This window comes from Chrysochloris asiatica, unplaced genomic scaffold (genome assembly GCF_000296735.1).
Source record: "Chrysochloris asiatica unplaced genomic scaffold, ChrAsi1.0 scaffold00339, whole genome shotgun sequence".
Lineage (NCBI taxonomy): Eukaryota > Metazoa > Chordata > Mammalia > Afrosoricida > Chrysochloridae > Chrysochloris > Chrysochloris asiatica.
Genome location: NW_006408857.1, coordinates 1,705,477 through 1,729,199, shown reverse-complemented (window position 1 = coordinate 1,729,199; position 23,723 = coordinate 1,705,477). Strand labels below are relative to the sequence as shown.

The following is a 23,723-nucleotide window of genomic DNA, read 5'->3' as shown; positions in this document are numbered from 1 at the left end:
AGATTAAGGGGAAGGAGACAGCAATTAAGAAAAAAGGTGGGTTTAAAAAAAAAAAAAAAAAAAAAAAACAATCAACTCACATAGCAGCTGATTTCTCTAACCCAACCTGCTAATATACACTACACACTGGGGTGGGGGAAGGTGTGTTGGGGTGATACAGTGGAAGGGAGACAACTTGCCTATAACCCTTTCAGAGATGATGGTAAATTCTGGGCAAGTGAGGAGTATGAGACCCACACCTGACTCCTCCCACCAATCTCATTTTAAGATTCATCAGAATGGGATTATTACTGCAAATGCCCAACCATATGCTGTTGAGCAAAAGCTTGACATTATGGCTGAAATTAGAGGCTATCCCAACACCAAAATAAAGAATCTGAGGTTCTCTAAGTCACCTCTCTTCTTTATGCTATTTAGGACCAACAATGGGTAGGAGAGCCAACAAAATATAATTTGTAAAATCATGAGAAATGAGACTGCAGAGGCAAAGAAAGGCACATGGAAGGGAGGGAGGAGATACACCCCAGGCCAAAGGCACAAAGAAGAGGCAAAGCCAGGGGCAACCCCCACCTTACAAGGGTAACAGGGACAGAAGTTATGTACATCAAGTCCTTTAGTTAGCCAACCCCAGGGAAAAGGTAGGGAAGGAAATAGGAATATAAGGATTGTAGGGACAGGAGAAAATAGGGCAGGGAAGGAGGGCGGGGAAGGGGAAAGCCAGTTTGAAGCTTCCTGCCAGTTTCAGACTAACTGCTTCATGTACATTCCAACTAGCTCCTCCTAGGCATTCCTCATCTTCCCATCTTTCTGCTCCTTCTCACTCAAAATTTCTTCCTTGGCACAGTTTCCTTTTTCAACAGTCTCTTGCAAATAGCCAGGCCAGGTCAGCAGACATCACAGGACGGGAGAGGAAAGCTACTGACAGCCTGAGTAAGGGGCAGCGGCAGGAACCCAGGGTTGGCATGAGGCTTGAAGAAGATATGGAGTCTGTAGATCCTTTATGGTCCCTGCCTCAGAGATGAGGAGAGGAAGGTCTCTTGATCCCAGTTCTCAGACACTCATTCGAGGGCCTTTGCCAGGTGGAAGGTGCCAATGGTGCCGGCCTTCTTTGCTTCAAAACTAGCCATTAGGACCAAAGGAAGAGCTTACACTCCCCTTCTCCAAAACCAGAAAAAGCCCCTTTCCCCACCAGGGAAAAAAGAAGAAGAACCGCAGTTGATCAGATACATATATAGCATGTGACCTCCGATTCTTCCCATGGCTTCCAGTGAGGATTTCCACTCTTCCCCGCCCTCCAGACAAAGTCAAGAGTTCCAGGGAGAGCTGGCAAAAAGAGCTAATCGGCAGCAGTTTCTCCAAATAGGAGAGAATGAGGCATCCTATGCAAAGAATTGAGTCAGGCTCTTTGGGAAAAACCGGAGGGGATTTGGAGTGAGGGATCAATTACACTTCACTGGAGGAAGTTGGAAGTTGACGAAAAAGAAGGTGGCCACTTAGGCTCTGAGGGCAGGAGGCAGCCTGGCAGTTGGCACAATAGTCCAGCGAAGAAAGGGAAAAATCATTAGTCCATTTCACCACCAAAAAATAAAAGTACATATATTATAAGCTCAGGTGCAGCGGAGATAGAGGTGCTAAATCTTCTGCTGTAGGGGATAAAAAGAAAGAGTACGTTATGAGTTGGGATTAGGGCAAACCAAAAAGACAGCTGAGCAAATCTGGAGGAAGGAAAGGAGCGCATAGCGGAGATCAGACCACCGATGCATATCCCAGACTCTTAAGAGGCAACAATCAGAGAAGCAGAACCCCTAAGCTCCACATGTGGGGCCGAGACTACTGTCTCTGGCCAGATCTGATCAGCATGATTGGCAAATTGCTGCTACACACGGGCCTCCTTCCTCTCTTGGGGGTGACTAGAGGACATACCATGGGGGGGTAAGAAACTCGGTCCCCCTCATCATCCAAAACCAACACAGCCAACTCTTCATCCAGAGAATCCTGCCCCTCGTCCTGCTGTGAACACATGCATTTTGTTAGTATGAGAGTAGGGAAACAGGAATCTTGTGAGTGTGTCCCAGACCGAGAGTACAGTCCAAAATCTATTAACTCAAAGTTAACAGTAAGAGAAAGGTAAGACACAGGAAGACAGGCAGGTATGAGGGCAGAGTAGTTACTGTTAGTCTTCTCAGGATCAGTAACACATGCACATGTGTTTTACTTTACGCCCCACCAACTCAACCACCAAAGAAGGAATACCAGCTAAAGAGTCAAACCCCTACCAGTAAACAATGTCTCTATTCCACAAAACACACAGGCTTCAAAACCATATATGAAGAGAATTTACCATCAGGGGTGTTCCCTTTAATGGCTCCATATCCCCTAGGTCCCCGGATCGATCCAGTGTTCTACTGTGGTCCCCTCTCTCATTCAATGTGGAATAGTTGTTATCTAGGTGGGGGGAAAAAACAGCAACAGAAAAATCCTTCTCTATCATACAATACATATCAAACAGTTAAGTGTGCATTAAGCCTCTGGGGGGAACTGAGCTTGGCCAAAGTTCTAGAATGGCATTAGGGTCTAGTCTAGTAGTCTCTAACTTAAAAAGAACTTGAATCTAATCGGGAAGACAATATATATGAAATACCAAGAGTATGCCCTATAGTAAAAATAAAGTCAAAGTGAAGAGCTCTGTATATAAAAAGTATTGGAAAGAGGATTTAAAAGACTCCCATAGGAAAGAAAATGGAAAGAAAAATAAATAAAAGTATTGAATGAAAAAAAGCATTAGCAAGTCAACCAAGTGGACTAAAACACGGAGAGAAGAGAGAAGACAGAGGGAAGCCTGAGCTCAAACTGTGAAGTGCTAAGAATAACAGTTTCACAGGATCAACTTGATTTTGCAGGAATGAGAGAGGCACTAAAAGCTTTTTGGACATCAGAAAACTGAAAAAATAGATGGATCTCAATTTTTTTTCATCCTTTAAAATGGAAACAAATAGCCAATGCTCTTCCAAGATGATGAGTGGCGAGGGTTCCTCTAGGAGAGAGGTCAAACCTAAGCCCGAGATTAGTTCTTGGCACCCCAACAAAATGTCACTCCATGTTCTTAAGCAGACATAAATCACCTACCCAATAATTTTGTGTTTGATCCCATATTGCTCATTTGAATTTCTTCCCGATCAGGTTTCTTATCTATATGGAGTCAGAAAGGTCAAAAATTAAGTCTTCAAAACCTAGACCCATCAAAAACCTGTTGCTGGTCTGTCTTCCCACCCTCCTCCTCCCTCAGCATTTAAATTTTTAACTGAGCCTGCACTATGGGGCAGGCATTACACTCTAGGGTTACAGCAAAGCCTTATTAGAGGAATAGTCTTCCCTAAAGACCCCTGAGAGAAAAGCCACTCAATCTACACCAGCAGCTGATGAAGACCCACAGCTTTCATGGGTGTGGCTTAGAGCAGTCATTATCTACTATAATGAAAAATTTAACACATTAACTTCTATAAACAGAATATATCATTAACAAATCATGTATAAAAAAATCTGTGTATCTTTTTAAGTTTGGCTTAATAAAAGCTAAATTCCCCTATCTGCTTGTGCATTTAAATCTATAGTCATATGTTGTTTAGATTAAAATATGAAAAAAACATCTGACCTCACACACTATATAAGGGAAAAGAATTTTAGTAGCCTTTTTAGATAACTGTAGATATTCTTCAATAGTACACCAACATTAGACAAGCAATTTCGTGTTAATAAGCAACATAGACTCTAAAGTCATATTAATGATCTCTTCATATGCTATTAAATGAAAACTCATTGATCTGTCTTGGATCAGTAACCCTGCATGATTTTGAAACATCATGCATTCATCACTTGGAAAATACTGGTTCATGGTTATGCAGATCTTCCAAATATTAACACAATTCACTATATAATATAAAAACAAAAAAAGCACATGTTGCTAGCACCACTGATTTCATTAGAAAAGCCTCTGAGTATTTACAGTTATCAGGCTCACAGTGGTAGATTAAAGCTTTCCAAAACTGTTAACTGTCACTTCAATGCGCAAACTTTATCGTGGACAACCAATGTTGACAGCTATTTTCCTCAAATGGACAGGCTCACTGTATTCATCCAAGAAAATGTGCACCAAACTCCCAAGTCTGAGCAGTCACACTTTGTCTGCCAGTTATCTTTCAAGTAAAAATAGTATCCCACAAAAAAGGGGGGTGAAAAAACCTAGCAACTCAAACAATAGCATAAGTGCTTTTCCAAGAAGCAACTATTACACTTTGTTGTTGTTAAGTGCTGTCGAGTCGGTTCTGACCCACAGCACCAATACTTTAGTAGGTGGTATAAGTGCTTCATGAGAACTTAGAAGTAGTTGTTGTTGTTAAGTGGTGCCGAGTCGGTTCCAACTCAAAGTGTTTCCAAGGAACGGCTGGGTAAGTTTGAACTGCCAACCCTACATTTCAAACCAACCTTAAGGTCCAATGCTTTATCCCACAGCATCACACCAGGACCTTAACAAAATTAACAATTTTTGCAACTTCATCAAATGAATTTTTGAGGGAAACTGGCTCTTCTTTCCTTTTCTTTTTTTTAAACTGTAAATACACTAAATGAAGAATACAATGACTAATGCAAGTTTGGTGCCTTTGCCTTAATTAGCAGTAAGTACCACCAGTGTTTTTGTGCCATCAGTATAAACATAACAGTCTTGGCGATTCTCAGTCCATGCACAAAGAATTTATGCAAAAGCCACGTGTCATTAAGAATGAAAAACAAAACACGGAGTTAACGGAAAAAGAGAATATTTTTCAAAACAAGATATATCATTCTTTTTGAGCCGAGGTGACAGGGGTGAAGATAGGTTTGCACTAATGGCAAGTGTCTAAAATGATCAAATGACAATAGTGATCTCCAGGTGAGAGAATTAAGTCATTGTGTATCATTTTTCTGCTATCTGTCTCTTGTAATGTTTGAACAGTTAGCATTTACTAATTGGCATTATACTGAAAATTAAAAGGAAAATAAACAAAGGAACTAGGGGTTCACTTTCCATCCATTTAAATCGACCAGGCCAGCGATTATAAATTCTAACTTTATAAATCTTGCATAAGATTTCCCTTCCTCTTCCCCACCCACAAAAGCCTCGTTCACTCAGAAATATCAACGTCTCCCCCGCCCATTCTGAATCAGTATGCAGAGATTCAGAGAAGGCAGGGCAGCTGCAAGGAAAGAGGCGTGCTCCCACGCCAGTATACCTGATTTCTGACTCCGGTCAATGAGCGGGAGAGTGCTATCATCATAGGAATGACTGCTCTGGCTCCGAGAGGCGTTGTTGAGATTCACCTGGAAGCAAACCCCAGAACACGGAATTTACCTACATCTTATTCCCTCCCTTCCAGGTTCACATCCCAATTTCAACTCATAAGGTTGCGCTACTTAGTGAAGCAACTAGGATATTACAGCTTTTAGTTGTATTCACAACCAGAACACGAACATTGCAAGGCACCAAACCCTCGTACAGGGAGGCAAAGACTCAGGAATAGTAATGTCCTTCAAAATGCTATGACAGATTGGGGGGGGGGCGGAAAAGAAAAAGACCTGGGGTACCCTTCCCCATGTCTCTCTACCAGGAGCACTTAGGGAATGTTAATGTTAGGACATCGAGGGAGACCAGAGCTGCTTCAGTAGCAAATGACCTGTAAGGTCACTTTTGAGGAGTAAACCAACAGATTTCCTTAGTGCTGAAAGGCTTGGACAGAAGACAACTCAGTGTGTTAATAAATTAGAACAAAACAAGACAGATGTATTACACTGGGATCGAGAATTTAAAAAAGCAAAAGCCTCACTCTTCAAAGTTCCTTCCCACTACCTGAAAGTCTGTTTTCTTCCATCCTTCCTTTTCCAGTGGCTTCCGCAGTTCTTTATAACCCCAGATGGTCTGTAAGACGAGTGCCGCTGCTCTAACCTCTTTCTCGGAGCGATTCCTTTGAGAAAAGCAACACCAGACGAAATATGGATATAAGACCAAGAAAGAAGCTCAACATGCTATCCTCCAATACAATTTAACATAAAACATAAATGCCAAAGTGGGCAAGATCGTTTTCTCCAAATCCTGTATTTTGTCCCAAAGATCAGCACAAAAAGCATTTGATGCAAGAGGACCTGTTGCCAATTTATAAATCAACATGGCAGAAAGCAGAGCAATACCTCTTGCCACTGTCCATGTACTTAGAAGGGAAAAAACTCAAAAAAAAAAAAAAAGGGTGGTGGTGGGGGAAAGCTCTTTCATATGCAAATGCTTCCAGTCATCCTTGGAAGTGGTGAGCTCACCCTGATTTGTTGATCAACACCAGCTTCTCAATACCCTGCGTTTCCCGAAGCTTCTTGGCAGCCTCCAAGTTCTCAGCAATAACCTCATTGATGGTGTTCAAAATAGAGACGACAGTATCCTCAGAGTAATTTCGGGAAGTGTTCTGTTGCCCACCTGGCAGATTCTTTACCAAGTTAGGAATAGCATGTTTACCTACAGCAGTTAGATAGAAAAAACATATGCAGGAAGGAACAAGCTGAGTCAGGCCAGGGGAAGTCTTAAAAATGATAACACCTAACTAAATGCACTAACTGATGAAACAAAAATGCTTAAGTACTACTCCACATAAATCAACTTCATTTTCCTATGGGTTTATCATATCAAAAGAGCCAAGGACCTGGAATAGATGAATTTAGTCTTCTTCCTATGATTTCTTCTCCCCTGCTTTATTCACAATGAAACCATGTAAATAATGTCTATTAAAAATGCTACCATCTTACCATGGTCAGTTGGCATAACATAGTCCACCAAGACAATGTTCTATACCCTACTATGGTGAATAGCATCTGGGCTCTTAAAAACTCAGGAGCAGCTATGTAAGGTAGATTTCATCTCTATATGCAGAAGAAAGAAGAGTGATGAAAATTGAAGATACTTGGAAACCACTAGCCCAGTGGACCAATGGAGCATGGAAACATCAGTCACCATGACTCTGAGACCAGAAACACTAGATGGTGCCTGGCTACCCCTACCAACCCCTCTGAAAAAGCTCACATTAGAAGGTCCCAGAAGAGTGAGAGAAAATGTGGAACAAAATTCAAAGTTATAAAAAGGGCCAGGCTTACTGGTCAGAAAGAGACTGGAGGAACCCAAGACTAAGATCCTCGACCACCCTCATGGTCTTGAAAGGAACTCACCCTCATGGCCCAATTTTCAGCCAAGCAGTAGATAGATATATAGGGGGACAGCAACACTAGTAAGGTATGCTCCCCATCGAAGGGTCAACCATTCAAGATCAAAAGGGCAACATTTACCTAAGGACAAAGCTGAGAAGGGATGGGACGGAGGGTGGGATGGAGGAAGTGGGATCACTGTTGTTGCATGGCGGGGATTGCAATCATTGAGATGAAACAAAGTGTAGCATTTGTTGAATGTAAAGCTGATGATTTTATCTGTAAACCTTCATTCAATTCATAACAAAAAGTGTTTTTAAAAAGTCTTTTCAGAAACTCAACTGAAAATATTTTAGCAGATCAATAGAATCCTTATGAATTAAACATACACACACAGAAATCTGGGTTCTGCTACTATTGTTAACTCTAGGAAAATTACTTAACATCCCTGACCCTGAGTTTCCTTTATTTGTTTAAAAACTTTTTAAAGGAGCCCTGGTGACACAATGGGGTTAAGCATTGGGTCACTAACCATAAGGTTAGTAGTTCAAATCCACCTTCATTCACTCCAAGAGAGGACGATAAGGCTTGGCTGTCCCCATGAAGACCTGTAGTCTGGGAAACACTGGGGAGCAGTGCTGCTCGGCCCTGTGTGGTTGTGGGTGGGAGTAAGTGAGAAGAGACAAGTGCTTACTTGATCACCATTCATGGTGACTCCATGTGTGTCAGAGTAGAACAGGGCTCCACAGGGCTTCCAAGGGCCTCTGGGTGGACAAAGGCCACTAACCTTTCCGTAAGTAGCCACTTGTGTTCAGTAAGCAGCCATGTGTGTCCACTGTTTGCTCCCCTCAGGGAATGCTCAATAAATAATCCCTATTACTAATCCATCTTTGAAGAGTGACCACTGAACTGCAGTCGTCTCCAGTCCCTGGATTCACAAGCTGTGGAGGACTCTTTCCCTCGGTCATTGTAATACAGAAAACAGGAAGCCTCTGCTCTACTAGATGGTAAGCACTCAACTCCTTACCAATCAACTCTTTGTTGCGAGCATCCACAGCCAGATTCCTCAGAGCTCCAGAGGCAGCTCTCACTACCCGCTCATGTTCACTGGTCAGGAGGTCAGCTATCGCAGAAAGAGCTTTCTCTTGACGCAAAGCAGAGCGGATATATCGACCATACTAGAAGCAGCACATGGAAAGAAGTGGAACAGATTACAAATTTCAGTAAACTAGCTATCTAAGTCCTCCCACGGCGATGCTATGAATGATCTGATATGGTTCTTCCAGCCACAGTCTTTGTAACTCCCACCAAATGACCAGGTGAGACCAGGCAAATACGGTGTATGAGCACTAAGGAGGGGACTGGTCAGTTTACCATCCCACTAGCTTCAAATGAGCCATCTCAGAAGCAGGAACATGACCTCACTACCACTGAGAAAGAAGAACCAGGAGCTGAGCATATTCTCTGGTCCCTGAGATCCCGGAGCAATGAACCTCTTCAATCCAAGAGGCACGAGAGCAGTGGCAGAGAAGCCTTCAGGCTGAGGCATATGGCAGCATGGTGTGCCCTTTGGGCATTTATCAACAGCACTAAAGGAACTCTGTATCACTTACAGAGGTCAAGGTGCAGCATGGCTCTGAGGCCACGGACAAGAGAGAAATGTGTCTACCGGAATGGCTGAGAAGGGGTGCTCCTGACCAGAAGAACTGTATCCCTAACATTTCTGGTCCCTAGTAAACCCCGTAATCATGAGTATGGTCTATGAATTCTGTGTATTCACTGCAATGCATTAGTGAAGCCAGAAGAAAAGTTGAGAATGCCTTGGGAAAGGTGGTTGTGTCAGAAGACTGGAGGACGGAGGCATGTCTGACCTCCGCTTCACAGGAATCAGCCTCGGGCTGATGTGAGTTTGCTTCTCCTTCTGCCTTGCGAAGTCAGAGGAGGTCAGACATCATGCCCACACTATTCTTATACTCACCTCCTAATCCATTTGCTAAAAGATACTCACCGTCCAGCGCCCAGCACACAGGTTCTGGATAGCTCCAGCAGAGGCTTCTAGGATAGCAGAGGTCTTGCTCTCCTTGAGGAGTGAGATGTATATCCGGACCACCTCTGGCTGAAACAAGAGCTCATAGCCTGCACAACAAGAAGCAAGAAAGCAGAGGGGGATAACCAATACCTACAAATCAGGCTCTGGCCAGTTGGAGCCCAAACTTAGTACTGTGGATGCACAGTGATGGTCCTATATCAGAAGGTTCCCAACACTCTCCACTCAACAGCAAACTCAGAGGTCTGCTTCGGTGCCTTAACAATGAGTTGTTGTGTTGTTGTTGTCAGGAGCCATCGAGTCAGAACAATAAGTAACTCATGGTAATAGCAGCATAGATGTCAGTTCATCATGTAGAACTCTCTTCTCTCTCATCTGACTTGGCTTGATCATGGGCATTCAGAGCATTTATTTAGCTCATTTGTAGCAATCAGTCAGTCAGTGTCAAAGAGTCTCAAATGAACAGGTAAGATTTAATTGGCTTAGGCTACCTAAGTTCCTAGTAGAGACTACCATGAAGACTTTACCCTTAACCTATCATCAAGTAATCCAGAGTTGTCTGAACAAGCAGCCCCTTTCAAGTTATTGCTACAGTCTCTCATAAGTTACTATAGCATTTAACACTTTCACTATCACTTCAAATCCATGAGTCAGAGAAGAAAAAAGAGTGAACAAGATCATATATACCTATAATCTGCTGTTAGGCTACCCAATACTCTATCTGTGGATTATGTTTATGAGACCCTTGGTGACGAGAAGAAAAAGCTAACTTACCTCGAGCAGGACTGCTTCTTTTGGGAAAGTCCACAGTATCGTTTGCTTGATCCTCTGTGAGTTTTTTCCCTTTGGAAATTTAAAAAAAGTAGGGAAGGGCAAAAGCTTAAGAAAGGAAAAAGACTCCAGCCTGGAACACTTTTTCATTCTTCACTCATCAAGATGGGCAAAGAAAACTCAGGGCCCCTGGGGGGCTTGTCCTAGCAGGGGGCCAATATCACAAGGCAACAGGGAAGTTAGGGTAAGCATAGCTGTGCTACTGCCCTTTGTCCTGATGACAGGGACTAGCATGCTATGGGCCTTTCACTCAGAAGAACTACACTGGTTTCAATGGTCTTCTTCCATGCATCACAGGGTAGGGTTAGGCAAGGAGACACTAGGGAATGCAAAACCAAATCATGCAAATTAAAAGTAGACAAGCGCCTTAAAAGATTCCACTCACCTCTGGAGAACCACTCATCTTCCAGTGCGTCACCCAAGTGGATGGAAAGCAGAGCAGAGATTGAAGGAAGAAAAACGCAGGAGAGGGATGTCAACGGGACCATGGGCAAACAGGCAGTAAAGCACAGAGGGGAAAAGAAAAACACAGGAAACACAAAGGAGGAACGGGGGAGAAGGCCCCAGATTAGTTGAGTTCTTGTCCTTCACTGACCCAATCATTGCTACCGACACCACACCACCACCACCTTGAATAAAGCACACAACACAAGGGAAGCAGCAGCAGAGCAAAAGACATCTCTGACCAAGCAGACCGCCTGCTTGGCACATACTTCGCACCTAAAGCTCAAGGAGCTCTTGCCTTTCCCCATACCACATTCAAGAGACTCACCTTTACCCTTTTTGGCCCCGAAGCAACTGGCAGCATGTGGCCCAGTATTGTTGGCAATGGTGGGAGGGGCCTCCTGGTAACGCTCGGCCTGCGGGATCTCCCGGTGAACTTGATATGATAAGTTCCGAAGAAGGCAAACGCAGTTCTCCACAAGCTTGGGTACATGAGACAAAAGGCTCAATGAGAAGAGAATGTCTAAAGCACAGGTTTTCATGACTTAAAAATCCTGATCCTGAAAATCACAGTCATTATCAACCATAAAGCCTCTTAAGCATCCTGAAGCTTGTCAAAATCCTTATAACCTCAGTAAGAGCCAACTGGGAACACACTGGCTTCTGCCACTGTTTGTTGTGTGACCCAAAATTGGTCACACTGACTTTTTCCTACTTTGAAAAATATAGCATCTTAAAAGTACAGCTAAGCAGCTTTAAAATATATTATTGTAGGTGAAGGAAAGTCTCAAGAAAACTGCTTTTCTAAGTTCCAGCTGGTATGGGTATCTGAAAATCTGAGTCAACAGCTCTACTACACTCCAGATACCACACGAATGAAATACACTTAGTCAACACTAACATACCTTGCTGTCTGAATCCTTCTGGCCAATCTCAGCCTGAACAATGAAAATGAGAGCATCAACTAAACCATCGCATTCCCGAAGTTTCCTGCGAGCTTCACTTCTCTCTGAGCTGACGTTCCTGAGGGGAAAGAAAGAAACCTCAAGATAATGCAAATTCAAAAATCATCCTTTAAGGAACCCTCAGCATCTAAAATACCTTTTCCATTCACTGTAACAGAGCAGGTACCTATTACATAAGTAAGGCAATGCAGGTAACACAAAGTTAAATCAAGATCATCCTTACCTTCAGAACATTTATAACCCTGACTATGTGGTAGGGACAAAGGGAAAAGTAAACAAAGTATCACAATAGCAATTATTAAACACACAACAGATATGCAGAGGCTTTAGAAAGTTGGGAATCCATTTTTCAATGAATTTTCTGAAGCCACCTCATACTTCTTGTATGGAAATACAAATGAGTACAAATGCAGAACAGGGTAAGCACATACCATTCCAAATAGGAAAACAACATACTCCATGTGTGCCTAGAGCATTATGGTTTTAAAGTACTATATGTAACAGGCTCAGTCAGACAGTAGCAACTCAAAAGATCACATAGGCACCTTAGGTAGGAATGAGTTTCCCCCTCAGAAAAGGAGGGGGAAATGGCTGCACAGCTCAGAGCAAGAAAGCAATGTCACTGAACTGCACATGTGGAAATGGCTGAGTTGTAGGTTTTGCTGTATATATTCTCAACAAAATTTAAAAAAAATTTTAAACGAATATATTTATAGGAAGAAGAAACCAGGAACAATTCATGCAATAAAGGCACTTGAGTTCAGCCTCAAAAGGTAACTATGGAAAGAAGGGCATTAGAGCAGAAGGAGGAACTGACCTCTCCATCTCATCTCCCAGGCGCCTGACATGAGGTGTGGACACCTGGGGGCAGGGTCACAGGCACAGACTGGAGAGAGGCCTTACACAGGGAAGTCCTGAGCTGAGCATGTTTATCAGCTTAGAGGGACAAAGATGGAAGCAGGATATGTGGGCAACGGCAGGCATATATGGCATACGAGAGGGAATAATGACAAAGATAGAAACACAGGTAGGAGACAGAGGTGAATGACAGAGAGAAATTTCTTTTTAAATCGAAGTCAGTCCTCAAAACCATCATGTTGACTCCCTCAAAGCCCCTACTGTACCTAAGGCAGCCAGCTGTGTTGGTGAGCACCGACTCCCACTCAATATGGCGAGGCTTACAGTCTTCACTAGGCTCCCGCTCCCAACCAGAATGTGGAATGATAACTTCATCCGTCAAGGCATGCAGTGCGTGGTCCACAATCTCCATTTTGATTGAGTCATGGGAAGAGAGATTCCATAGGGTTCCTGGCAGAGACAATGAGTCGACTAGCTCACCAGCATGTAAGACAGCATGTTTGCAGAATGCCAGAGAGAGAATCCCCTTATTCCATCACTTCTGTCTTCCCCAATCTCTTGTGGTGGTATTTGAGCTTTTGTTTATAACCCAGAATAAGAAATGTGTTTTACATTATGGCTCATTGCAAACATTAATAAAATTTCATAACTAGACCAGGGGTTGTCAAACTTGGGGCTACTTTGGGGCTAGAAAATTGTTTTGTGTGGGGGGGAAGCTATCCTGTCCACTGTTAAATATTTAGTAGTATTCTGGTCTCTACTCATTAGACACCAGTTGGTGTGAAGTGTCATCATGTCAGATTCAACTCAAAAAGATCCTGTAAAAGGCTTCCAAGGAGCAACTGGTGGGTTTGAACCACCAACCTTGAGGTCAGGAGTCCAATGCTTATCCTATAGCACCACACCAGAACTCCATCAGTAAGTACTCACAGTAACCAAAATGTCTCCAGGCTTTGCAAAAAATCACAGAACCCCACAGTGATATCAGAACCATTAGTCGACACTATTTGTCTTTTTTTCTTTTGGAATGTGGACTGTGATCCACAAAATTTTTTTCAATACTCACTAGTGGATTACAACTCACCATGTGAAAGACTATCACTGTTCTAAAACAAGGGCTATAAGCTCAAATATCTCTACAAGCCAGGTTAAGTCAGTCATAGCCAGAAGATTAAACGATAAAGGGCAAAGTTTGGGAGAACTCCTTCTATTTAGCAGTAGATAGTCAGAGATGACAAGGTGGGATTACTCAAATTGAAGAGTATATGCCCCAGTAAATTCAGACGAACTGCCCTGTAGGAAGGCAGATCTATTATTACTGACTTTTCCACGTTTTAAAGAGAAGTCTGGAAACTAGAATTGTAGGTGCAATCTCCTGAATTTTAAACATTAACCACCAATTCTTTAAAAATTTCAAAACCTTGTGTGATCTGTGAGGTGTATTTGGCCCAAGGGCCACCACCAGTTCACAAGCTCTACTCAAATGTGAAAGGCTGGACACCACTCTAAGCTCTCCATGTCTCTAGTGGGCAGCAGCTCCTGAAGGTCTAGAGCTCACCTGTAATAACTTCAGTAAGGTCCATATCACGAGCCTTTCGGAGCAACCGCACAAGAGCAGGAACGCCATCACAGTTTTTTATGGCAATCTTGTTATCCTGGTCACGCCCAAAAGAGATGTTCTTAAGCGCACCACAAGCTCCAAGGTGCACTTCCTTTTTAGGATGGTCTAACAATCCCACCAGCACTGGGATGCCCTTGAGCTTCCGCACATCAGTCTTCACCTTGTCGTTACGGTAACACAAGTGTTGCAAGTATGCAGCTGCATTGGACTTGACGGCATCCAATCGGAACCCTAACATAGCAATCACCTCTGGCAGCTCTGGCTGTCTCCAACTGGGTGGCGGGGGTCCTCCTTTGCGCAGGCTATCCAAGCTTGCTAAACTCCCCCTTTCATGCTGGGCCAAAGGAGCCCAGTAGTACTGGTCCGGTGGCACCTCTTCACCAATCATGTCTTCATAACTCCTGCAAGGTTTTAGAAGAACCAAACAAAACGGAATACAGCATGCTGTTAGGTCAGGCTTCCTGGGCATTCCTGCTACCCCTCAACTTCAAGGGAGGGGTTACCGAAGCTACAAAACAATGATCTTACATTTCCTGTACATGAATGATGTACTGATCAATTTTTCTTAAAGAGACAGAAATAATTAAGTTAGTAATTTTAAACTCACTACCATAAGTGGCTTATGACTCGCAGCAACCCTGTAAGGACAGAGTAAAACTGCTCCACAGGATTTCCAAGGATGGTCAATTTTCACAGGAGCACACGGTCTCATCTTTCTCTTTTGGAGCAGCTGGTGGATTTGAACTGTCAACCTTTCGGTTAGCAGCTCAAAGCTTAACCCACACCCACTGCACCATAGGGCCCCTCATCATTTCAAAGACACTTGCAATGAGATATGACCACTAGAAGCTCTGGTAGCATAGTGGTTACGAATCGGGCTGCGAACCGCAAGGTCAGCAGTTCGAAACTACCAGCTGTTCCGCTGAAGAAAGATGAAACTTTCTGCTCCCGTAAAGTTTTACAGTCTCAGAAACCCTGTACAGGGTCGCTGTGAGTCGGAACTGACTCCACGGCACCTAACAACAACAACATGACCACTAGGAAAGAAACAAGCTCTCTTAGAGGCTCATCACCAAGACAGACCCAAAGCTTGACTAGTTAGCATCTGAGATACCTGTCACCAACTTCTCAAGGTGGAGATTAAAAACAACCTTCAGGCAGCGGAGTTAACCAAAGTCTCAGAAGGCGGCAAACAAAGGCTGAGAACAGTTCTTACAAGCCTTTAGCCAAACAGGAAAGGAAGCATTTACACCAGGAAACAGCTGGTGGAGTAAGACCCAGAAGCAAACTTCATATTCAAGCTTCTCCCTACCCTAATCTGGAAACTACACAATAACTCCGAGTAAAAACATGAGGACCTGGCTTTGATGTTGATGAGGTCGAAGCCAGACATTCATTTTTATAATTCATCCCAGGGTCATCTCTGTTACTCAACAAGTATGCTTGAAAAATGGTTTCCATCCTCGAAAGTTCAAAGGCACTCACTATCTCCAATTCTGTCAAAACAGAAAGTACTGACTAATATAACATTTGGGAGACCCAACCACAAAGAAAGGTGCTCTGGTAGCGTAGTGGTTACGAATTGGGCTGTGAATCTCCAAGTCAGCAGTTCAAAACTACCAGCTGTTCTGCGGGAGAAAGATGAGGCGTTCTGCTCCCGTAAAGATTTACAGCCTCGAAAATCCTGTATAGGGTTGCTATGAGTTGGAACCAACTCCACCGCAAATAATCATCACAAAGAGGAGTCCTAGTGTGGCACCTTAGGATAAACAACCTCAAAATCGATTTGAACCGCAAGTTTGAAGTTCAAACTCACTAGTCACTCCTTGGAAACCCTAATTCAGGGTCCCTAGGAGTTAAAACCTACTGGATGACACTTAACAACAACAAAGAACTTCAGAGACAAAGGCAAAGCAATTGAAGGTAATGTCAACCTTGAGCTAATTCCTTCCTGTTTCAGTACTATCAACAACCACTAGAGGGGGAGTTTGTCACACTATTATTTATTCATAGGCAGCAGGAAGGAAGAGACCCATTATCTGTGAGCTCATCTCACTGGAAGCTCCCACAGGAGAAAGGGGAATCTATTGTATGAACCCTCCAAATAAGCCTGTTGTTTGTTTTACAAAACCACTCCCACCGTCACCAAACCCTCCAGGTTAGCCTGAACAGAGGTGGTCTCACAGGTGCCAACTAATCATTTCATAAAACTAAAGCCAGGGAATATTTACATACATAGGGAAAAACTGGAAGGATATGCACCAAAGTATTAAAAGTGGTTCTCTGTCAATGGATGGTATTCTTTCCTGGGTTTTCCAAGTTCTGTACTCAAACTGTTTCTTTTATTTTTTTAAAGGAAAAACTTATTTTTAAATAGCAGTTACAAAAGCAATTACCATAACCAAGATTATTAGGGTCACTCAGAGAAATCTACCTGGCATTTCCTTTTTACAGGCCCGACTCAGGACATTCTTTCCTTTGTTTTTCAAATAGCAAAGCTGAGCCAGAAAGATTAAATGACTAGCTTGAGGCCGTATAGCTAGTGGGAGAGGCACAATTAGAACCAAGGTCAAGTAGTCCAATGCTTTTTCCACTACCACTCTGCTTTTACTGGTTCAATTTGACCTTTTATTACTCTCCTAGGCCCGGAACAGGAAGCAGCTAATGTTCTTGCTAGACAAGCAGGTTCCCAAGTCCAAGGCAACTCTGGAACACATCCAAGGACCAGGCCCCAAAGCCTGTCTTTATAGTAAGTGCCACAATTATGCACAGCAGAGAATAGGACCTGCCCCATGCACTCCTTTGGGTCTAACCATGCTTTACTAATGAGGAAGTTTGCAAAAGCAGACTTGTACCACAGCCAACACCCTGGGCCCAGCTCCCTCTGTGGCAGTTTCTACCACTCACGGCTCTAGGCTGAACCAGCTGAGATCTGCTGTCCCTCCAGGAATAAAAGGTGAGTCACCATGGGAGTTGGATTAGCTATTCAAAAGACACCTCAATGGTGGGTGACTCAGGGTTAGATAATGAGGCCTCTACCCCTGTGCCCAACCTAGTTCACTGTTAACTAAAGCTACCTAGTCCATTAGGTAAACAAGCACCAAGGTATCTGCTATAGAAGGAAATTCAGCAATAGCTGTTAAGGTCGCCTCACCATCAAGAAAACCAGAAATTTTCCTTTGTTTCTTGTTTTTTCTCTTTGCCTGGAAATCCTGTCTCTAGTTTACTCAAAAGCAGGGCTCAGCAACCAGCAGGTCAAACCTGTTTTTGTACAGCTCCAGAATAAACAATGGTTTTCATATTTTTTTTTAAAAGACAAACATAAACAAGAATATGAAAACAATGATATATGTATGGTCCACGAAGCCTAAATTAGTTCTATCTGGTCCTTTACAGAAAAGGTTTGCCAATCTTCATTCTACAGCAAACTTGACTCTCAAGACAAGTCATCTTCCAGTCTAAACAGCAATCACCCCCTATTTCAAATCACCAAAGACTCCCAGAGACAAGCAGTACAGGATAGGCAGCTGCTAGTGACCTTTCAAGAGTGTCACTAATGGATCACCTCTAAGGATGCTGTCCCCATTTTACCTTATAATCAAATGCAGCATTCTAAAGAACACTTTGTAAGGGTTGTTTTTAACTTTGGAATTAAAACCACAGGTCTATTTTGGCTCTGAAACCTAAAACTTTCAACTCTCTTCTTAACACCAAATGAAAAGCTAAAGAAACCCAGAACAAGTTAAAGTATGTCTTCCGTAAGTCCAGTCAGCAGGCTCATTTATACTGAGGCAAATCTGCTGCACAAATTTTTTTTAAAGTGTTGAAGAGGAAAGATGTCAGCTTGAGGACTAAGGTGCGCCTGACCCAAGTCATGGTATTTTCAATAACCTCATATGCAAGCAAAAGCTGGACAGTGAATAAGGAAGACCTTATAAGAATTGATGCATTTGAATTATGGTGTTGGAGGAGAATATTGAAAAGTGCCATGGGCTACCAAAAGAACCAATAGATCTGTGTTGGAAGAAGTGCAGCCAGAGTGCTCCTTGGAGGCCAGGATGGCTAAGCTTCGTCTCTCCTACTTTGGACATATTGTCAGGAGGGACTGGTCGCTGGAGAAAGATATCATGTTTGGTAAGGTGGAGGGTCGAGAAAAAGTGGAAGACCCCAACGTGATGGATTGACCGAGTGGCAGCATTGATGGACTCAAGTGTGACAATAGTGAGGTTAGCCCAGGATTGGGCAGTGTTTCGTTCTGCTGTGCATAAGGTCGCTATGAGTTGGAACCAACTCAATGGCACCTAACAACAACAACATCCTGGTGGGGCATTGCAGGATAAGGTGCTGGACCACAAGGTCAGTTTGAGCTGCAAGGTCTGCAGTTCAAACCCACCAGTCACTCCTCAAAAACGCTATGTTGCTGTTGTTGTTGTTATGTGCCGTGGAGTCATTTCCGACTCATAGCGACCCTATACAGGGTTTCCGAGGCTGTAAATCTTTACAGGAACAGAAAGCCTCATCTTTCTCCCGTGGAACAGCTGGTAGTTTCAAACTGCTGACCTTGAGATTAGCAGCCCAATTTGTAACAGGGTCTCTATATAAGTCAGAACCAACTCGACCGGCACTTAATAATCACCAAGATGAGATCAGATCTTAGCCAGAAATAGCAGAATCTCTGGCATGAAAGTAAAGTCCACTCTTAAGGAAATATACCAATAACCACCACAAGTCACTTTCTATAATCAGACTATATGACTTCATGAGAAAAGACAAAGAACAGGACTGGCTTCTATTAAAAGGGGAAGAGGGTAGGAGGTGATCCCTAAAAACTCTGGGAAGTAGAAAAATGGTTCCGGCCCATATTCTTGCCTACCTGAGGCGTCGGCGAGGGTCAGAGGGTGTCCCGGTCCGACGGGCAGTGCCGTAATCAGTTATCATGCCATAATCCAGGTCATCGTAGCCCATGCTACGCTGGTCATCCTCTAGCCCATAAGGCTCTGGGTGAAAGCGATGCAGATCCACACTGCTGCCACCTACCCGGACCTGGGGCTGGGGCCCATAGACATCCTGTCTACTAGGTGCCCGGTAGCCCTCCATGCTAGGCCTGTACCGCTCATCAATGCGGGTTACCCGAGACAGGCTACCATAGTTGTCACTGCCACTTGGATAGCCGTCTTCGTAGTGACGACTGTATCCATCAGGGGGGTAGTGGAAGTTCCTAGGAAGGGTAGCAGTGCCTGCCTGCCCCACATAGGGACCAGGCCCTCCATTGCCATTCTTGCGGAAGTCTCGACCCAGAGTCTGGATGTAGTTGTTGGAGACTGAGGAGGCATCCACAGGCAGCCCATCTGGCCCCACAGGGACTGGCTGGACGGTCCGTGTTGTCACAGTCTTCACTACCTTCTTGACCTAAAGTAAGAAACAAGACACAGAAAACAGACTTGTGAAGAACAAAGTGATATTGCCTTAAATTCGAGAAAACTCTAAGAAAAGAAATAAAACCCTACACACACCTCCTCTCTTTCACTAAGAACTGCCTTAAATGTAGCACAAACCTTTCTTTTCAAGAAGCCCTGGGAGCGTAGTGAGATACGAATTGGGCTGCTAACTGTAAGGTCAGCAGTTTGAATCTACCAGTTGCAGATGAGACCTTCTGCTCCCATAAAGATTATCAGCCTCAGAAAGCCTGTACAGGGTCACTTTGGGTCAGAACTGAATCGAAGGTGCGCATGGTTACGTACCACAACCACCTTTCTTTCCAAGTAGGAAAAACTACCTTATAAAGAAGTAATGTTGTTGTGAAGTACCACTGAGTCAGTTCCAACTCATAGCAACTCTGTATAGAATGCAGACACTTTAGTTGGAAGTCCAACGCTCATCCTATAGCACCACACCAGGACTCCAAGCTAATACAGACCTTGAAGTACCTTCTCTCTTCCCCATGCTATCAAATTTCCCTGTATCTCTTCTCTATCTGGTCAGAGACCATGTTCTTTATGCCTTTCCCATAGATCATTGGCCTGCATCCACCCTAATTCAGTGCTTAACTCCTCCCCTAGTAGAGATCATAGAAAGACACCTTCTTTCACTCCATCTTAGCTTACTGTGGTTTCTGTGCGACGAGTAGTCCCATCATCAGAAGTCTCCACAGAGACAACAGACATGGCTCCCTCAGGGTCCTCCTCTGTGTAGGTCTCCACAATCTGCCCAGGCTCCTGCATTCTGGGGATGGTACTATACAGAAGGTGGCTGTGATCCTACATGGACAAGAGGAAAAGGAAGATGCTACTATTTAAGCCACATATTCACCTCACTGGGAAGCATCATGAGACTCTGGGGACAGGAATTCCTCAGGCATCCTCCATAGGCCACAGAGGTTATAGAGAGGCAGCTGTTCCCATCTTTTGAACTTTATTAAAGGACAATAGATGTCCCAATCATGGCCATTTAACAAACATGAACTGCATTAACACCACAGCCACATTGCAGCCAAATGACAGAGACAGCAAATTTAACTTCCCAGTTCTAAAGGAAGATGAACTGGTTTAACTGCAGCCACATCTACATCTGAGTGAGCTTTCAGAAGAACTTTGAAAATAAACCAGGAAAACTCAGTAAAAACCAACTCTGTTACTCTTCAGAGTAAAGCCAAAGGCTTTAGGTGGGATTTTCTGCAGACTAGAAGGCACTTCCTCTCTAGAAAAGGAATATAGTAATTGAGGAATCAAACAGGGAGGGGAGTAGTGGATGACAGAGATCAATATTCATCCCAAAACACAACCACAGATTTACTGTGGAGCTCTATGGATTAAAAAAACCAACGTTAATGAATCATTATCAATGTGGCATGTCCTTTTCAATACACTAATATGATCTTATTGGCTGGGGGAGTAAAATAGGAATGAAACCAAGCAACCTAAGCTTTGGGCCAAAACAATTACCTGGGGTCCGTTGAGTTTCAGATCTGAAAATTTCTGTCTCTCAAGGTCAGCATCGCCCACAAACCGGCCGTTCTGAAACATAGCCCACAAGAAGACAATTCATTTTGTGGCCTTCCTTTGCTCTATCAAACATAAATGACCTTTTTTTCCAAACAGGAAAAGGGCTTTCAAGAAGATATTTGTGGCCTGCAGTCCTTGTGTCAGTACTCATAAAAGAACCACATCACTCCTTAGTCTTAGCACTTTCATCAAAATTGGAATCAGGCCGGGAACTCTGGCAGACTGGGTCTGGAACATAAGAACGTAGGCTCCATTGAGGGCAAAGGATTTGGGGGCGTCTGTTTTGTTCCTGATGTATCCCTGGTGCCTTGAACAACGCCTGGCATATACAGGCACTCATAAACTATTTGATGAATAAGTAATGGAGACTCAGATTAAGTTCCCAACAGTCAACCTTTTTGGAAAACAGTAAAAATAATGGAAAGTTGGAAGGACAAGGTTGGGGGTTTCCCAAAGCTTTCTTTATTGTTCCATGTATCTTCACGCTCTATGACCACTGGAAACCCCCATATCAGGGAGCTTTTTAAAGAAACCAAGAGACATGAGTCTCCTTTCGAAATATTTAGAAGAGAGCAAAGCACCCCAAACTCCTTTTACGCAAGCAGACCCCTCGACATCATCATCAATTATCAGTCACAGAACATATTTAAGGCATCATTCTTGAATTGTTCTGTTTTATGTAGCAGCAAATAATCTAATGACTTTAGACCATGTAAAAATGTATTTGCCTGCTCCTCCTACAACAGAACGGAGTGAGATCCAGTCACCTTGGAAGACCCTCCCACTCCCTGACCCACCCCCCTTTACATAGGGAGTATTATGCTACAGGGAGAGGAAATTAAACATTACTTTCAGGAAGAAGGAAGGGTGTGGTATCAGTATCATTGCTGAGCACAAGTTAAAAATAAAAAAAGAAAGAACAAGTGAAAAAGAGAAATCACACACTAAATTCTGGATTCTCCATTACCCCGAGGCTGAACCCCGTTCTCAACCCTAATCCTCTACCCTAGTTCCTAAAAAATTCCTAGAACACTGTACACACACAGACTACTTCAAATTCCTAACCATCCCTCACTTGGAAATCTGTCTTCACAGCTCACAACTGCAAAGGTTCCTCAGTATAAGGGACCTTCTCCTCTACCTCAAATATAATTAAGGTATCAATGAAAGGGACTATAGGGTCACAGATAGACAAAACCTCAGACAGATTACATCACATTGAAGTCTGACTAAAGACACGTAGGAAATACAAGATACTTCTCTTTTTTTTTTTTATTACTTCTCATTTCTACCACAAACTCTCCCAAGTCACATCCTAGAGTCAACTAGCCTCAGAGACCACTGGCTCCTGTGGTTTTTGGGGTTAAACAGTAGCATGATCCTCCCTCTCAACAGCACTCCAACCCACAGCATGAACAATGACCCTTCCTCCACAGTCAACAAAAGACAGCATACTAGGACAATATGGAATGGAATATACAAAATACGGACATTGCCACACATTCTGAGCACAAATTGTTCCCTGAGGGAGGCTGAACTAAGACTGCAAGCACAAGATGCCCAGTTTCCCCAACCACCAAGCAGGAATTGACTCTCCTGAATTTTTAATACCAAGAAAAAAATCAAAGAAAGCAAAAGTAACTTAAGTACAGCACCAAGTTATACCTCAATACAGGAAGTCAGATGGAGGCTTTGGAGATAAATCCATCCAGTTCAGCACTGAGCGATATAATATATCTCTTGCTGTTGTTATTTATTACCCCCAGCTGCTCTTGCTGTTAAAGTGACTTCAAAGTCAGTTCGGACTCATAACTACCCTGGCTGCCTAGAGTTTCTGGGGAGCAGCTGGTGGGTTTGAACCACCAACCTTGTGATTAGCAGTCCAGTGTTTATCCTACACCACCACACCAAGACTCTTCTTTCCTCCTAGAATGGTCAAACCTCCTGGGGTGGTTTTATTCTGTCCTCTAGGGTCACTATGAGTGGGAATCAGCTTGACAGTGTGGCTGATTTTGAGGAAGGTTTATCATGAAATATGGGCAGTGAACAACCCATCACCATCAGGAGAGTAACTTCCCAAGAAGGATCTCTGTGACCCTGCTGAAGTCCTACCTGCAGGTCTGATAGAAAGAGGGGTTACCTGATGCCGGCGGGTGAGGGTGCCGTTGGCCATGAGTGGGTTGGCATCTTGCGGTGAGACCCGGACGCGTTCCAGTTGCGCCGAGACGTGGCGCCGTTCCTCCTCCAGCGCCCGGGTCAGCTTCTCAAACTGGGCCTCTTGCTCCTTCACAGAGGCCAAGATGCTGGCGGTCGACTCCACCTCTGAGTCGTCCATAACAGCAAGGGGCGGAGCCGCCGCAGGGCAGGGTAAAAAGGAAGGTGGACCACAGAGGGAGGAGGAATGAGGGAGACTGCCCCCCTCACTTCACACTAATGGGAGAGAGTAGGAAAGAGGAGAGAAAAGGTCACAGGTCAGAGAAGACAGATGAATTATTAATCCCAGAGCCAAAGATGCCCTCTCATGATTCTACTGCAGAGCAGAAAGCAAGCCACCAAGCCTGGGAGCCCATCACCAGTGTCTGCTAGGGCAGGATTCTTTTCCCATTACACTCTTGAATGTTGTTGTTGTTAAATGCCATCAAGTCAATTCCGATCCAAAGCGACCCTGTATAGGGTTTCCAAGGAGCAGCTGGTGAACTTGAACCACCGACCTTGCAGTTCAAACGACTTTGCAGTCTGAC

The 23,723-nt window shown here is 43.7% G+C and overlaps 1 protein-coding gene across 1 annotated transcript; it reads right to left on the bottom strand.

Annotated features, from left to right (window-relative positions):
• Window positions 1-1,746: 1,746 nt before the first annotated feature.
• On the bottom strand, window positions 1,747-23,356 carry CTNND1 (catenin (cadherin-associated protein), delta 1). Its single transcript, XM_006875787.1, has 19 exons — window positions 23,123-23,356; window positions 20,923-20,994; window positions 20,086-20,238; window positions 18,855-19,390; window positions 13,919-14,382; window positions 12,627-12,810; window positions 11,443-11,560; window positions 10,866-11,019; window positions 10,479-10,496; window positions 10,037-10,105; window positions 9,224-9,351; window positions 8,243-8,393; window positions 6,343-6,535; window positions 5,882-5,996; window positions 5,268-5,355; window positions 3,127-3,189; window positions 2,342-2,445; window positions 1,924-2,010; window positions 1,747-1,773 (listed from the first exon to the last, which is right to left on the bottom strand). Exons 1-19 carry the CDS (start codon window positions 23,315-23,317, stop codon window positions 1,747-1,749), a joined length of 2,919 nt encoding a protein of 972 aa, XP_006875849.1. The 5' UTR covers window positions 23,318-23,356.
• Window positions 23,357-23,723: the final 367 nt, after the last annotated feature.

Coding starts and splice junctions, on each gene's coding strand:
- CTNND1 (XM_006875787.1), bottom strand. CDS start 23,317: ATGGACGACTCAGAGGTGGAGTCGACCGCCAGCATCTTGGCCTCTGTG. Junction 12,811..13,918: donor CCTTACTGAAGTTATTACAG/GTGAGCTCTAGA, acceptor TGTCTCTGCCAG/GAACCCTATGGAATCTCTCT. Junction 1,774..1,923: donor GAGTTTCTTACCCCCCCATG/GTATGTCCTCTA, acceptor TTGCCTCTTAAG/AGTCTGGGATATGCATCGGT.